Raw genomic sequence first — 16,338 nt, forward strand, 5'->3', positions numbered from 1 at the left:
ATTTCTGTAAATAACCAAACAAGCACTCTGTTAGGCACACTAGCAACTACACTGCACCGCATGCATGCTGCCATCTATCTGTGAAGCTAACCAACTAACCTGACATCCCGCACCGTCTCAAACCCAAATTCTAACCTCAAACTCTCCCCTTCAGGACATCCCGGAGTCGAACTCGTCCCGGTACTACATCTACGAGAAGCTGACCCCCGGACGGAACTACTCCGTTTCGGTGAAGATGCGCAACCCGGAAGGGGAAGGTCCCCCTTCCACGACCTACGTACAGACACCGCCGCAACCGCTGGACCTCGATGAGGACATCCAGCCGACGTTGATTCTCGGAGCGGAACGATCCGTTCTCTCCCAAGGGTCGGACCTGCTGTCGGATCCTCCGACGGACTTTTACCGCAGTCCGCACCACAAGATCCGCGGTACGGCGATCCACATCCGCAAGAACCTGATCTTCGTGTCCGATGAAGCGGGAAACATCGTGAAGGCTCCGCTACTTAAAGGAGCTGAGAAGAACCGAACGATCATTCTAACCCCGGAAGCGGGTCACAACTTCAAGCCTACCTTACTATCGGTAGACTGGCTCAACGACCATCTGTACATCCTCGGTCAAGTCACCGTCAACGGACTGTGGCAAATCTCGCGCTGTGACTTCAACGGAGATCGTATGACGGTAGCGATCGCTGGACTACAGCGACAGCCGATACACTTTGAGGTCGACCCGTACAACGGGTATCTGTTCTGGGTCATTCGTACTTTCTACGCCGATGCCGGCCTCTTCCGGCTCGATCTCGGCGACATCTCAAACGGAGTCAAGCATGAAATCACACCGATACAGTTGATCAACCACCACAACCTGGGCGCCTTCGCCGTTGAACACACCAGATTTCGCGTACTCGTAGCAGATCAGGACAGCAACACCGTGCTGGCGATTTCGCTCGACGGCAAAACCATCGAGAACATCCGCAACAACACGCAGAGTCCGCGCTTCAAGCAGGTCAAGGCGATTACGTACGCCAACGAGCTGTTCTACTGGACCAACGGAAAGGAGGTGATCGCGGAAGATCTGCACAAGAAGCAAAACTTGTACTACCACAATGCGTACCCGTTCGCGCTACCAATCACGTACTTCACAATCTGTGCGAATCTCTCCTCGGCGCAGCCGATCCCAGTTCCGGTTAACCCGCCACGCAACGTCCAAGCTCTGCTGACCAACAAGAAGATCAAGATATTCTGGAACGTGCCGCACCTGCTCGGCATCAAGGGCAAGGGTGCCTGGCAGGAGTGGATGTACAAGCTGGAGCTGGTCGCGGAAATCACGGGCAAGGTGGTAGCATATCCGGACATTACCGGAACCACCTTCACGTCCATGGACGTAGAGCTGCTCAAACCGGGACAAGAGTACGTGATCAAGGCGGCGGCGTACACCCCGGCAGGTCGTGGTCCCTGGGGTACGGAGTTCCGGGTGCGAACGCTCAAGGACAGCCACGAGCGGCATCTGCTTTGGTCAGGCAGTGAAGGAATCATGCGAAGTGACGTGATCGGTGACGGCGTTGAAACGCTGATCAGTCGGACGGAGCTGGAGGACGGGGTTGTGACGGATATCGCGTGGTTCGAGAGTATCTTGTACGTGGTGAGCAACTCGTCGCTGGTGTTCTACAATCAGAGTGAAAGTGGGATTGGGAAGGTTAGGGAACTGGAGTCGGTTGAGTGCGTGACGGTAGACTGGATCGGACGACGACTTTACTACTACAACCCGTCGCAGCAGATGATCATGCGGAGCAGTCTGCACGGTGAACAACACGAACCAATTCATAACGTGAAGAACGTGCGGGAGATCAAGTTTGATGCGCTGCGGGGGTACATCTACTACACATCGGAGTTTTCGATGGAAGCGTTCCGGTTGAACGGGAAAGACAAGCATAGCTACTACATGGAGAACGATCGATTCACTGGAAAGGTGGTGATCGGATTGACTCTCGATATGGATAACGAGCGGGTTTACTGGATCGTACGAAGCATCAGCAACTCGGAACTGTTCAGTGCACACATGGCTGGAACGGGAACCGGGAAGATATCATCGATGGTGACGGTGCTTTCGGATCAGTCCCCACGAGGGTCGTTGACCCACTTTAGCGATCGTCTTCTCTGGCTTCAGCATGATGAGGTTGTCGTAGGAGATCTGCAAGGAAAGAACCTCGCGCACATCAAGAACCAGAAGCTGAGCGGAGCTCGAGCATTCACGATCATCGACCCGGCACATCACATCTATCCGGAAGACGTACAGAACATCAACGTGCTACCGATGAAGGTCAACGACAGCTCGATCCGCATCCAGGGCACCTGGAAAAAGTTCAGCATCGTGTGGGATCCGGTAGCGAACGTCAACTACGGCAAGGTGTTCTATAAGCTGACGATCAAGGTCAAGAGCAGAACCGAAATCCACGAGCTGTCAAAAACATCGTTCGCTTTCAATTCAGCTGGAGCGAACTTCGTTCCAGCGCACACGGAAATCAACGTCACCATCAGCGCCTTCACGTACTGGCGATCGTCAATCTTCTCCAGCGCGCGACTGTACAGTCCTTCGGGAAAGCCATCGCCACCGTTGCGCCCCCGAGTGTTCGTCAAGCACTTCCAGAACCCCATCCAGAACTCGCACAGCATCGACGCAACGTTCCGCTGGTCGCCACCGAAGAACTCCAACGGACCCATCATCGGGTATAAGGTGCACTGCTCGTACGAGGAGGACGACACCGTCAAGCACGTACTGCAGGGTGAGCTGATCAACGGTACCGAGCGGATCGTCCCCAACCTGGTCCACAACGTGAGTTACTCGTTCCGCGTGCAAGCTCTGACGAGTGCTCGCGAAGGTGACTTGACGGCGGCGCAGGTGATCAACACGGCTGAGGATCATCCGATTCCACAGGCACTGATCGTAACCTCGGAACATGTTTTCTTGTACGACTTTGACTCACAGCAGTCGACGAACGTGGTGGGGACATCGACGCCGATCAACTTTATCGTTCGACTGGACAGGGAAGGGAAGCTGTTCTGGGTGGATGAGAATAACGAGCTGTTCCAGTTTTACGGAAGTTCCAAGACGAAGCTGCATACGATCAGCGGACCGGTGCAGTCGTTGACGATCGATTGGATTCAGCGGGTTCTGTACTGGTCCCAGCTGGAGTCGGTGGGTAGCGCAATCTATGCGTTCGATCTGAACCGAAGTGACAAGGAGGCCGTTCATTTGGAGAGGATCGTGTACAGAGCTGGGAATATGAGCAACCTGGTGGTTTCGCCTATGGATCGGAAGCTCTTTTGGACGGAAAGGGTTCCGGAGGATGTCATATTTGTGCACTCGTTTGAGGAGAACAAGACGGAAGAGTTCTTCGACGATAGCTTCGAGGAGTGTCCGAATCGGACGGCTGGGATTACGGTACATCCGGTGCTGACGCTGCAAACGTCGGTAGATGAGGAAGCTCGGCTGTTCTGGGCGGAGACTGGAGCTTTCCGGAGTATCGGACTGAACAGCAAGACGTGCATGAACTTTGAGTTCGAGTACAATCCGGAGATGCACAGTGTGGCGAAGGATGGCGATCACTTTTACTGGCTGGAGAAGGATACGGCGTTTGTGCGGATGGACTATGGGGGCTCGATCGATTCGGAGAAGTTTGATGAGATCAGGACTTTGCTGCCGCTAAGGTTGCAGTATTATCCGGAGAGACGGTGCTTGATTCCACTACAAAAGGAGCAGGATTATCAGGTCAAGTTGCTCCAGCGAACTGAGGACTCACTGACACTGTTGCTGCCTAAGGCAGAAGTGCACCAGAACTGTACGATAGAACCGAGCGCTATTCGGTACCAAATATTCTACGAAGAGTACAGACCCGTTCAAACTAACGAAACTGAAGACTGCGAACTGCGGAACTGCAGCTTGGTGAGCTCGTACGATCGCAGTACGACCATCCGGGGGCTGAAACCGTTCACCAAGTACCAGTTCCAGGTCAAACTAGTCAACTACTACCAGGAACAGATAGGACTGACACAAGACTTGCTGGAAAGTCCGCGGTTGGGATCACCAACGGTGTTCTCCACGGCCGCGGGAGCTCCCTCGACTCCGGAAAATGTAAGTGCCGTGGCGATCAGCCCCACGGAAGCGGTGGTCCACTGGTCACCGCCCAAGGTCAAGAACAGCGATCGAGTCTGGTACGAGATCCACTGGCAGACGGAGAACATCCACGACGGGCTGAAGAACCGCCAGCAGCAGACGTTTGTTGGTAAGATTAGATGATTTGGTTTGATTTGAGGGAGGTTCTCATGAGGTTACCGCTTCCAGATTTCGACGAAACACTCAGCCACCTTTCGATGAACCTGACGCGGCTGCAACCGAGCAAGGCGTACACGATCTGGATCCGGGCGTACTCTTCCAATACGACGTTCAGCGAGAGCTACCAGGTGAACATCGTTACGTTCCCCGAACCAGAGGAGATCATGCTTCAGTCCATCTCGTCTACCGAGCTGAGCGTCAAGTGGAGACCGCACGTGAACATCTCGACGTAAGATCTTTTGCTTGTAGGGTTGAGGAAAGGGTCGTAATGGTTTGTTTTGTTTCGATAGGTACAAGCTGCAGTACTCCGCGATGGGAAGCAAGGTTTGGGAAACGGTGTTCGAGACGGGCGTCAACGTCAGCAGTCCGGAGGACGACATCTTCCAAGTGACCGGACTGCAACCCAAGACACAGTATCGCTTCATTGTGCTGCTGTTCTACCCGAACCGCCAGGATCCGTACATGTGGCCATCGGACACCAAGTTTATCTACGAAACCGAAGCCGATCGACCGAGCGCTCCAGGACGACCGATCGTGACCCAGATCCGGCAGGAGTTCTACCGAGTCATCTGGGAAGCGGCAAAGGACAATGGAGCACCGATCCAGGAGTACGCGCTGGAAGCACTGGTGCGATCCCCAAGGAATACAAACCGCGTGGAACGATCAGCGGTGACGGCTGCCGGCAGTGCCGAGCTGGAGGACTACGGCGAAGACGACATGAACAACACGATCCCGACTAGGGTGGACGTTTCGTCGACAGACAGCGAGGAGTACGAAACGTTCGACGAACACTGGGAGCAGGTGTACAACGGAACCGAAGTGTACTGGTTCATCCCGGAGAATCGACCTCTGCACAAACACACCTTCCGGGTGCGGGCAAAGAACTCCTGCGGCTGGGGACCGTACAGCGGCGAAAGCGAACCCATCAGCGCTCCTCTAATCTCCGGCCAAGCCAGCAGCTTCCTAATCATCGGAGTGATCGCTGCTTCGAGCATCCTGCTGCTGATCTTCGTGCTGATATGCGTCTGTGGTAAGTGTCCAGCTCTCTTTCTTTCTATCTCATCCGCTATTCCTCACCTCACGCCACCTTCTGTGTTCGCCTCAATGCTCAAGCCGCCCGCATCATGTTTGTGTTATTCCCATCTCTCTCTCCTTACAGCTTGCCGCGCTCGCGCAGAGAAAGAAAAGAACAAATTTATTGATGCAACCAATACTACTCGCATTCCAGATGTGGAGCTAGCGAACCTCCGCGAGCTGCCCCGCCGGGGCAATTTCATTCACAGCAACAACATCCTGTACAGCTCCGGGCCGCTCACGGACTCGGAGATTGCGCTGCTGCCGCAGATCCGGCGCGATCAGGTAACTGAGACCTAGTCGGGAATTCCGACGCGATCTAACTGTTGTACCGTTCCACCCACAGATCACCATGACCAGATTCCTGGGCTGCGGAGCGTTCGGTGAGGTGTACGAAGGCATTGTCAAGGGGTTCGGTGCCGAAGCGGAGACTAGTGTGGCGATTAAGGTAAGACCATTAAACGATCAAGTAGAACAATTTGGTATAAACCCACATTGGTTATCTTGCAGACCCTTCGCAAGGGCGCTACCGAGCAGGAGAAGGCCGAGTTCCTGCAGGAAGCACACCTGATGAGCAACTTCAAGCACAAGCACATCCTGAAGCTGATCGGCATCTGTCTGGAGTTCGACTCGCTGCTGATCGTGATGGAGCTGATGCAGGGTGGTGACCTGCTGAGTTACCTCCGCTCGAACCGGCCCACGCCGGGGGTACCATCCTCGTTGACGCTGCTGGATCTGATCAGCATGTGCGTGGACGTTGCGACGGGCTGTCGGTACCTGGAGGAGACGCACTTTGTGCACCGGGACTTGGCTTGCCGGAACTGCTTGGTTTCGTCGCCGGATCCGAAGGATCGCGTGGTGAAGATCGGTGACTTTGGACTGGCGAGGGATATCTACAAGAACGATTACTACCGGAAAGATGGCGAGGGATTGCTTCCGGTGCGGTGGATGTCTCCGGAAAGCTTGGTGGATGGAGTGTACACCTCGCAGTCGGACATCTGGGCGTTTGGAGTACTGCTTTGGGAGATCATGACGCTTGGGCAGCAGCCGTATCCGGCGCGGAACAACGTTGAGGTTTTGCATTACGTCCGGGGTGGTGGTCGACTTGGTCGACCACAGGATTGTCCGGAAGAGCTGTAAGTTCTCATTTTGACAGTTGCTAGTGCAACGCTAACCTTTGACTTTTTGTAGATACCAACTAATGCTTAAATGCTGGAGCTACTCACCCGAGGATCGACCAACGTTCCGGTACCTGCTGGAGGTGCTCAAGTCACTGAAGGAGCGCACCAGCGACTCCATCCAGATCACTTCCCAGTTCCCATGCAAGGTGCAAAACGGTAAGTGTTCACCGCTCACTCACACAAACACAACTAATACTAACACTCCGATCGCCTCATCACGCGCCACTAATCCGGAAAATTCGCTTTGTTCTAGGTGCGATCTTTAACCGATCCTATCTGCTTTCCGACATCAATCACAATCCGTTCATGGCAGGTACATTGTCCGGTTTCATCTCGCGGCATTTCGCGCACTAGCACTCCTCCCTAACCTCAATCTCTTTCCCCATCCAGATATTAAATTCGGCAGCAGCGGAAGCGGCGGGGCCTTCATCATAACCCCGCCAACGTCTTCGAGCGGTTCCGGCGCGACGGTCATGACCACGACGATACCAAAGTATCTGGAGCTCGTCTACGACGACAACCACAGTTCCAACAGCAAGTGTTCCACCGGCGAAGACGTTCCGCTGACCACAGGCTTGACCGTGGCGCTGCCAAACTGCCAGCAAACCATGGGTGAGACGACGGACAACGGGTACGAGATCCCGATCCACGATATCATCCTGCGGCAGCAGCAATCCCCGGCCGGAAGCTTCAAGGGTCGAACCTTCTCGAGCTCGTCGACGGTCAGCAACGTTAGTACGTTGCCTGCGTCGGCAGCCGGAACTTCCGGAACCCACCAGCACCAACCCCCTCGGATAGACGACTGCTCCAGTCTGGAGGCACTGCTCCCAATGAACTCGATCCTTACCGTACGGTTACCGGACGAGGAGGAGTCGCTGCCGGCGCAAGCACCGTCACCGTCGGTTGACAGTGGCGCCGAGAACAATAGTATTAGTGGCAAAGAACAATCGCAGCAGCAGGTCAGCTTACCGGCAGAGGAGTGCAAAACGGTTATGTAAGGCGAAAGCGAAGTAGGCTAGTAGAAAACAAACACAAGTCGACACGTTAAGACATTCCAAAGAAGCGACACGACACGCGCAGTAGGCGGTAGGTTTAGATGCTCAAACTAGCGATAAACAGCTAGAAACGTCACTTTGACAGTTAGATAGTTCTTCCAAATGACATTTTAAAGCAATTAATTGTAAATAGTTAGAAGCAGTCAGTTAGTAGTAAGCCAGAGGAAAACTCAGAATAAGTTCCAAATGTCAGTGTTCTCGTCGCCAAAAAAGGAACTTCCGGATCAACCGCACTTGCCGGTGCAAGTGCAACCGTCGGAAGTTTCCGTCAAATTTTCCTAATATAATTACAGCATAAATTGTACATATAATTTAACACGAACTGAAACGAGCAAATTTTAAGCAATCAATACCAAATTGTAAATAGTCTCTTTTTTGCGTTTGCTGTCGGGTACATGTGACAATACCAGGGTTTACGGGTCACCCTTATATTAAAGGTGGCACTAACCTGCAAAAGTTAGCATTTTTAAGGAACCTTTTAGTTGTTAAGGCAAACACACTGTCGCGTACTATCTACTACTACTACTTCTGCAATAAGTTATTTTTCCGCTTAGCTTGTGTTTATAGCTTCTAGTGAACTTTGACAGCTCGTTTTAAAGATGGCGGCGCACGTGGCAACGAAACCAAAAAGATGTTAGAGGTTAGAAATAAAGATGGAAATATTTTCACTGAGCTGTTGTTGTTATTATTTCAATCTGAATCTGAACTGAACATTTATGAACCTTCCTCAACAAAAACATAAAAGGACAATTAACTTACAGTCAACTAAAAAAACAAGTTCCTTCGGCATTTAATTACCCCAAAACCAGTTCCAAACCCATCACTCCCGGTTTCGTTGTTTTCCCTTTCGTCTCGCGAAGAATCTTTGTTGACAAATTGCTGGTCAATTTACGCGCGCCGTACAAGAAATCAACGAGTTTAATAACAGGTTGGGTGCATTCCCGCGCCATACCTGTCGCCATGTTTGTTGACGTTCAGAGAGCGGTACACAAACTGCCGTTAACGACGACAACAGAGCGCGTTTCATTCATCCAGTGCCGGCGATGTTTGCAACACAGGCAAACAGGCGTGAACTCGCTTAAATTTCCATTAATCGCCAACGGTCAAATCAAATTTGCAATTTGACAGATCGTAGCTGCGCGCCGAGTCACAATTTTTTATAATTCTGATTGCGCTGCAGGACAACAGATTGCGCTAGTTGTGCCACTAGAAGATTCACGTCTATTTGTCTGTGATTGCACGTTTGCATTGTACTCGTGATAAACATCGCGCAATCGTGATCGGCATCTCCAGGTAAACTTGCAACCGGTAAACCCGGGTGCGGCGGCGGAGTGATGTCTACAGATCTGTTACAAGGTTGCGTTCGATGTTCTGAACAGGGGGGCGACATCTATATCTCACTACAGGCAGCTCGCCCGTAACCAACACAAGCTGTCAACTTCGGCACCAGAACAAAAGGGAAATGTCAACTTCGGCTCCAGCACAAAAGAACAGCTGTTCGTTACGGAACCAAAACAAAGCAACTGCGCACTGTAAAAAAAAGTACAAAAACTGCAGGCATAAAATGGAAATAAAGTAATTATTGTTTTTATGTAAAATTTTACCGCAATGTACGTTTAAAAGTTAGGGTATGTTTGTGAGGTGAGTTTTATCAATTTATTTGCAAAATAAACTTCTAAAGTTGGGATTATTAAGCTCACTTCGGGCCGATGACCTCATTTAAAGTTGTACTTTTATCACATGAAACGTTTAACATAACTACTGTGTAATTTGACATTTACTACAGTAATTCTTGTGTGTGTGTGTGTGTGTGTGTGTGTGTGTGTGTGTGTGGTCCAATCCAATACCCGCTAACCGGTAGCGAAATTATGGGAAAGTATAATTTGTATCAGACTGTTTATATGCCGCCGAATGCTGATACAGCTTATCTCAGTCCCGGGTATTAGGTGGTGATAGCCCTCGCGCTGCTTCCAACGACCCGTTTCAGAATGACAGAGCTCCTTGCGGTCCAATTCCGAGGTCGCTGGGCATTGTTCAGCCCCGCCTAAACATAGAAGCAAGCATCTGAAGGAAACTCGATCTATATTTAGACTTCCAATCCCCTCAGGCAAATCAGGGATCAGCGCGTATTTAATATGAGAAGATAACATGTTTCAACACTACGGATGAATTCACTGCTAGAGTGTAAACCTTCTGATGGCCGACTGCTTAGCGTCCCAGACCACCAATCCAAAGGTGTGAGTTCGAATCCCACCTGATTTTATTTTAGTTTTTATTCATATTCAAATTCCTGATTCCAAATTTCAAAGGTACCGACCGGGATTAAATCCCTGAACCTTCTGCTAGGGAGACAGAAGCCGTAACCATTAAGCCACGGAGCCGGTTGACATTTACTACAGTAATTCTTATAACAAAAATTGAATTATTAAAAAAAGAAATATTTTTGTTTTCACTGTGCGCAATTTGCGCGCGTTATCAATCTCAATCACCCAAGATGGCGGTCTTTAGCATCCCCCTGGTTCTGAACGGTGAGAAACACACAGTGACCGGCGGAGATGCGGGAACAGTAGGGTGCCCAGAATAGGGGACTTTTTCTCAAAACCTCGCTCCACAAGCTGAATATTGTTCCTTGGGCTATTTTAGAACTCTCGGCCAAATATGAGCAAAATGTTTTTACCCATTGATACTCGAGGATGAAGTTTGTATGGGAAAAATCGAAAAAATGTATGGAAAACCCAATTTTCTTACGGTTTGGTCTGCACGGTGCGCTACTTACATCCAAATATTTCCAAAAGTGAGATTCTCATTGGAAATTTAATGCTCTACAACTTTGTAGAACATACCAAAGCTGTAAAACTTAATCCTGAAAAGTTATTAGCGATTTAAAAAAGTCATTTTTGCATGAAAAACATTTTTTTCGCCAACTTTAGGCTCGGTTATCAATGGGTTAATCTCAACCAATTTCACTCAAAATTTGCACAGATGCTTAAAATAAACCAATAAACCGTTTTCCGCTTGTGGAGCAGGGGGTCATTTTTTCTGGGCACCCTAGGGAACAGTTGTAAGGGGTCAACTCACACAAAACTGAAAAGTCCTTCTTATAGAATTTTCTTTATTTGTTTTGTACTGAGAGGAAGTTTTGACTTTGACGTTTGAGTAAAGATTGTTTAAATTTAATGCTTTTCTTTTTTTTATTGAAATATGGTTTATTCCATCCCCATAGTTAGTTTTTCAAAAACAAAGAATAATTGTTCACGAAGAGGTCTAAAATTTCCAAGAAATTGACCACGTAGTTAAGGATGACCCTTATACAATTTGTTTCATTCAAAATCCGCCAATTTAAAGTTATTGTCATTAGTTAGACCTTCCATCGAATGGGGAAGTAAAACGTCTGTCCCGACCTTGGCTGTGTAGTAAACAAAGGCTTTTATTTTATTTATTTTTTTCTATACAGCCATCTTGAAGATGGAAACTGCAAAATGTCGTCAAACGACCAACCACTGCAAATTTCCAAACCAGACTGAAGACTCGGCCCGACTCACGATCTATCCCAGAGGGCCAGAGCACACACACACATACGACTCTCTTGTTTTATTTTTCGCCGGCGCGCACCTTGCAGGCATCGCAGCAATCGACGACATCGTTCGGTGTCACTCTCTCCCTCTCTTTCCATTGGTAGCGCTTCGCGTTGCGCTGACAAACAAGCTCAACCTACTCGACGCACCCACACTAGTACGGTCACTCACGCGTTGCTGGCCTATTTCGTGGTGCACGACGAAGCTCTCGTTTTGTGTGCGTCGTCGTTGCATCTCAGCAAGCAACAACAATCAAGTTTCAACTCCAACATTTGAAATGGTCAAATATCATTTGTAGCACTTATTTGCCGTAGAATATTTCCATCGATAATTTAATTTTGCCTAATAATGCCTATCCTCGTCTCATTCTCTACATTCTCCCCCTTCTCTACTCTTTTCTGTTTTTTTTTCATCTGTTTTTCTATCAACTTATCTTTTTCCAAATCAATAAATGCTCAACCTTTTCCTCTCCTGTATTCATCCTCAGTAATTCAGACGAATGCGTTTATAAAGTGTTTAGCTATTTATCAAGGCTATCATACATTTTTATAAGTTAACTGTCAGTTCTAGTTTATCTAGTTAATTTTCTGAATCATTTGATATTTTAAAATAAATTTTCATTTTTTTTTTCAAATCATCCATTGTAATAATCACGCTTTATTCAATTTTCTCAAAACTAACGTTGTGACATTTTTCCTTAAACCTTATTTACTTCAAGTTATTTTGCTCTTTCCTTTCCTTTTAATAACTTCTAGATATTCAGTTCAATGATCGAATTAAGACGTTTAGGTTTCCTTTTTTTTGAAAAATAAATCTCTCATCATATTTTTTCAGATACTCACTGTATGGATCTTTTAAAAACCCCAATTTTTTTTTTTATTAAGAAAAATATAATTTCTTCTAACTCCTCCAAAATCGTTCATAAGATCATAAGAAGGCTTTAAAGGTTGCTAAGCTACCGCTTCCTACGTTGTTTTCCTAAACTTACGTTAAACAATTAGAAATTATAGGAATCGTTTATTTTTTTCTGTGAAAACATTTCCAATCCTATTTTACATTATTCTATAATGTTCTCTTGAAAAAAAATGCTTTTCTTCATGTTTTGTCTCCAAACTCAGATTAAAACTGACATCTCTCACATTTATTCTTTGAACTGATCAATCTAAATTATTTTGCTCTTTTATTTGCATGATAAAATCAATCATTTTTTTTTTTGGAATTCATTACTGACGTAAACTTTTTATCATTTCAAATGACGCTTTTCTTTTAAGCTGGAAAAAAATCTCTGCTATAATTTACTCTAGAAACTTCGTGTACTGATCTAATTAAATCCTATATTATCTCTTACATTTATTCTTTGAAACAAACCTCTATCAATCAACAATATTTTGCTCCTTTATATGCTTGAAAAAAAAACACTGCTTCTTTATTTTTTTCTCCCAGAATTCATTACAGAAACGTCCAAAGCAATACCAAATTATGTTGTTCGTTATTGTTTGAAAAAAATCTATTTGGTAATTTTTTTTCTTACAGTTCAGAAACATTCAAAAACATTTCAATAAATATTTGTTTCTAACTCTAATCTAATGATCATTTCAAAATATTACATTTTATTTTATTTTTTTACTGACAGAATCCTTAATGAGTCCACGTTATTTCGCTAATTCTTGTTTTGAGATAATATTTCCAAACCAGAAAACTGATACATTATTTAATCTCTATGGCATGTAGATTTCCATGCTATAGCTTCAAACTTCTGGAACTGTCAGAAATTTGAAATCAATTCCAAATTACTCCATTTTTCTTTTTTCCATGAGAAAAAAAAATGTTCAGAAACTTCCAAAAACCATTTAAAAATTATTTGTTTCTATTTTCTAATTTTTCAGAAGCTCTTAAGTCCAATGATTATTTTGAGCAATAGTCATTTTTTTTCCTTCACTAACAGAAACCTTAGCCAATCCAAGCTATTTGCTTCTTTTTTCGAGAAGAAAAAACTCTACTTCACTTCTTTTAAAATTGAGCACAATGATTTAATATAAGACATGTTAGTTTCAAAATACCATTGCTTACATTTCTGAAACTGTCTAATTTGTTTTTTTTTTCGTTTTTTTTTTTTGTGCTTGAGAAAACACACTTCTTTTTATTCCTTCAGATATACAGTTTAGTAGTCAACTGTAAAGTGTATGGGTACATTCCAAAACTCGTATCTAGCCTTTTTTTCGTTTCAGATTTTTCCAAGGCATTTTAACATTTTTCCATCCTTTAATTTTTTTTTTAGGGAAAATTCACTTCTATTCAAAAATACCCGTAAGATTGGATGCGTTACAACGATTTTGGAAAAAAAATAACAATTTCCTTGATCACTGTGTTCTCTTAAAGTCACCTTTGTGAGATTTACCTTTTATTTATTTATTTTTTTTATCACGATTTGGCTAAGTTGCTTTTTCTTTTTTTGTGTGTAATCGATATGGCTTTTTCAAAACTTTTTTTTTTCAAGTTGTGAATATCAAAAAAAAATAATGCTCCTCTTTCGTTTAATTCTCTCTCATTTGATCTTCTTTATAATTTGTATTTAATCTCATTCACTTTTTGTTACGCATCATACTTTTCTTTGAATCATTTTTTCTTTTCGACAATTCAACAAACATTTCTTGTTTCTCAAATTTATTTCCATCTTTTTTTTATTATATTTGCTAAGGATTTGTTATTTTACAAATTCTTATCATCTTGGTGGATTTTACTTATCAATTTTTACTTACTGTTCTGCTTAGCTACAAAAAAATCTTTCTCTAATCTCTCTCATTTGATCTTCTTTATAATTTAAATGTAATCTCATTTACTCTTTGTGATGCACCAAACGTTTTTTTAAATTTTGCTTCTTGGCAATTGTAGTAAAACTTCCTGTTTCTCTTTTCTTTATTTTATCTTCCCTCATTATATTTGATAAGAATTGTTTTATCTTGCAAATTCTTATCACCTTTGTGAGTTGTAAACTTTTAAATTTTTGAATTACTGTTTTGCTAAGTTGCTATTTCTTCATTTTTTTATTTCTATATATATTTTTTTGGAGGTTGTTTTTTTAAATTCTTTCTCTCAACCAATTTGTGAATAATCAACAAACACGTTAACTCTTCTCTATCGTTTAATTCTCTCTCATTTGATCTTCTTTATGATTTTTATTTTATCTCATTCACTCTATGTGATGCACCAAAAGTTTTATTTTTTTATTTTTCTTCTCGGCAATTCTAATAAAACTTCTTGTTTCTCTTTTTCTTTATTTTATCTTCCCTCATTATATTTGATAAGAATTGTTTTATTTTGCAAATTCTTATCACCTTTGTGAGTTGTACTCTTTAATTTTTTTTTTATTACTGTTTTGCTAAGTTGCTATTTCTTCTTTTTGTTAAATCTATATAGTTATTTTTTTTGAAGTTGTTTTTTTATTCTTTCTCTCAACCAAGTTGAGAATGATCAACAAACACTTTAACTCTCCTTTATTGTTTATTTCTCTCTCATTTGATAGTTGAGGCTTACGTCAACAGTTAATTTGGACAGTTGAGGCGTTCGTCAACTATTCTATGTCTGTTTTTATTAAGACAGTTGAGGCGTTCGTCAACTGTTCCTATGTTTTGTTATTAACACAGTTGAGGCGTTCGTCAACTTTTTTATGATTTCATAACTCTATTTCTCTATCTCAGCTCTTTTTTTTCTTCTTTTTTTTTAATTTCACCTAACTTACCCACCAACTGCGCCATGTAGTAAACAAAGGCTTTTATTTTATTTATTTTTTTCTATGCAGCCATCTTGAAAATGGAAACTGCAAAATGTCGTCAAACGACCAACCACTGCAAATTTCCAAACCAGACTGAAGACTCGGCCCGACTCACGATCTATCCCAGAGGGCCAGAGCACACACACACATACGACTCTCTTGTTTTATTTTTCGCCGGCGCGCACCTTGCAGGCATCGCAGCAATCGACGACATCGTTCGGTGTCACTCTCTCTCTTTTTCCATTGGTAGCGCTTCGCGTTGCGCTGACAAACAAGCTCAACCTACTCGACGCACCCACACTAGTACGGTCACTCACGCGTTGCTGGCCTATTTCGTGGTGCACGACGAAGCTCTCGTTTTGTGTGCGTCGTCGTTGCATCTCAGCAAGCAACAACAATCAAGTTTCAACTCCAACATTTGAAATGGTCAAATATCATTTGTAGCACTTATTTGCCGTAGAATATTTCCATCGATAATTTAATTTTGCCTAATAATGCCTATCCTCGTCTCATTCTCTACAGGCTGTTGTTAGGCCGTGAAGTCATTCCAGGTGTGGGAGTCGTCTCCCTGCTATAAAGACAAACAACTCACCAAACCAAGCCTACTCCAGTGGAATCGCTGGCGGCGGTTGGACTAGCAATCCAAAGATCGTCAGTTCAAAACCTGGGGTGGAAGGTTTCTTGGAGTAGAAAGAGGTTTGGGTGCCCTCTCCATTGAAGCCTACGGACTCCTGGTCTTTAAAGTGGATGGTTTGATTGTTTTGTCATTAGTGAGAATAAGTTAGAATTTTCGAAAAATGTTATTTTTTTTTTTGCTTTTCTTACCTAAAAAAGGTTCATGATTTGCTTTTTCAATTTAAAAATATTTTATGAAGGATGGGGTTTTTACCGAAAAGCCACAGTTTTTTTTTAATAAGCAGCATTTTCAGCAAATGTTTTTAAAATTACCATGGTCGGGCTCTCAGTGTACAGTCCAGACTCGATTATCCGAAGTTTCGATTATCCAATGTTCAATTATCCGAAGGTTTGTATGAGACATCGGATAATCAATTATGAGCAAAAAAACAGTTTTTTGTGTTTCTTTTATTTTCTTAATTGTAACATCAAATTCGAGTTCTGCGACCCTATTTAAGATAAATTTGAATATTTGATTGCGTCTTAAATTTAAAAATGTTTTTTTCAATATTTAAAAACAATATTGAAAATTCTACATTATTAAGAGTTGTTTATGGGTTTTTGCTGGGTGCTTAAAAGACAAAATGCGTAACGTGACTTTCGAATGCTCCCTACTGCTCATTACTAATAAAACTGCCCTACAGCTGTAAACATAAACAAAGTAGAAGGCTATGTT

The 16,338-nt window shown here is 44.3% G+C and overlaps 1 protein-coding gene across 5 annotated transcripts in view; it reads left to right on the forward strand.

The window, feature by feature from the left end:
- Positions 1-8,312, forward strand: part of LOC120430976 (proto-oncogene tyrosine-protein kinase ROS) — a 48,573-nt gene extending 40,261 nt beyond the window's left edge. For 3 of the 5 annotated variants that reach the window (XM_039596151.2, XM_039596377.2, XM_039596268.2), the window contains 9 exons: positions 155-4,280; positions 4,340-4,559; positions 4,621-5,360; positions 5,490-5,689; positions 5,751-5,852; positions 5,915-6,540; positions 6,596-6,741; positions 6,839-6,898; positions 6,976-8,312. In XM_039596151.2, coding sequence (XP_039452085.1) covers positions 155-4,280; positions 4,340-4,559; positions 4,621-5,360; positions 5,490-5,689; positions 5,751-5,852; positions 5,915-6,540; positions 6,596-6,741; positions 6,839-6,898; positions 6,976-7,583 — 6,828 coding nt within the window. In that variant the 3' untranslated portion in view covers positions 7,584-8,312. The remainder of the gene's footprint in view (positions 1-154; positions 4,281-4,339; positions 4,560-4,620; positions 5,361-5,489; positions 5,690-5,750; positions 5,853-5,914; positions 6,541-6,595; positions 6,742-6,838; positions 6,899-6,975) is intronic. The other 2 variants (XM_039596315.2, XM_039596207.2) reach the window with 2 other exon arrangements.
- The last annotated feature ends 8,026 nt before the right edge of the window (positions 8,313-16,338 follow it).

Source organism: Culex pipiens, chromosome 1, assembly GCF_016801865.2.
Source record: "Culex pipiens pallens isolate TS chromosome 1, TS_CPP_V2, whole genome shotgun sequence".
Classification (NCBI taxonomy): Eukaryota; Metazoa; Arthropoda; class Insecta; order Diptera; family Culicidae; genus Culex; species Culex pipiens.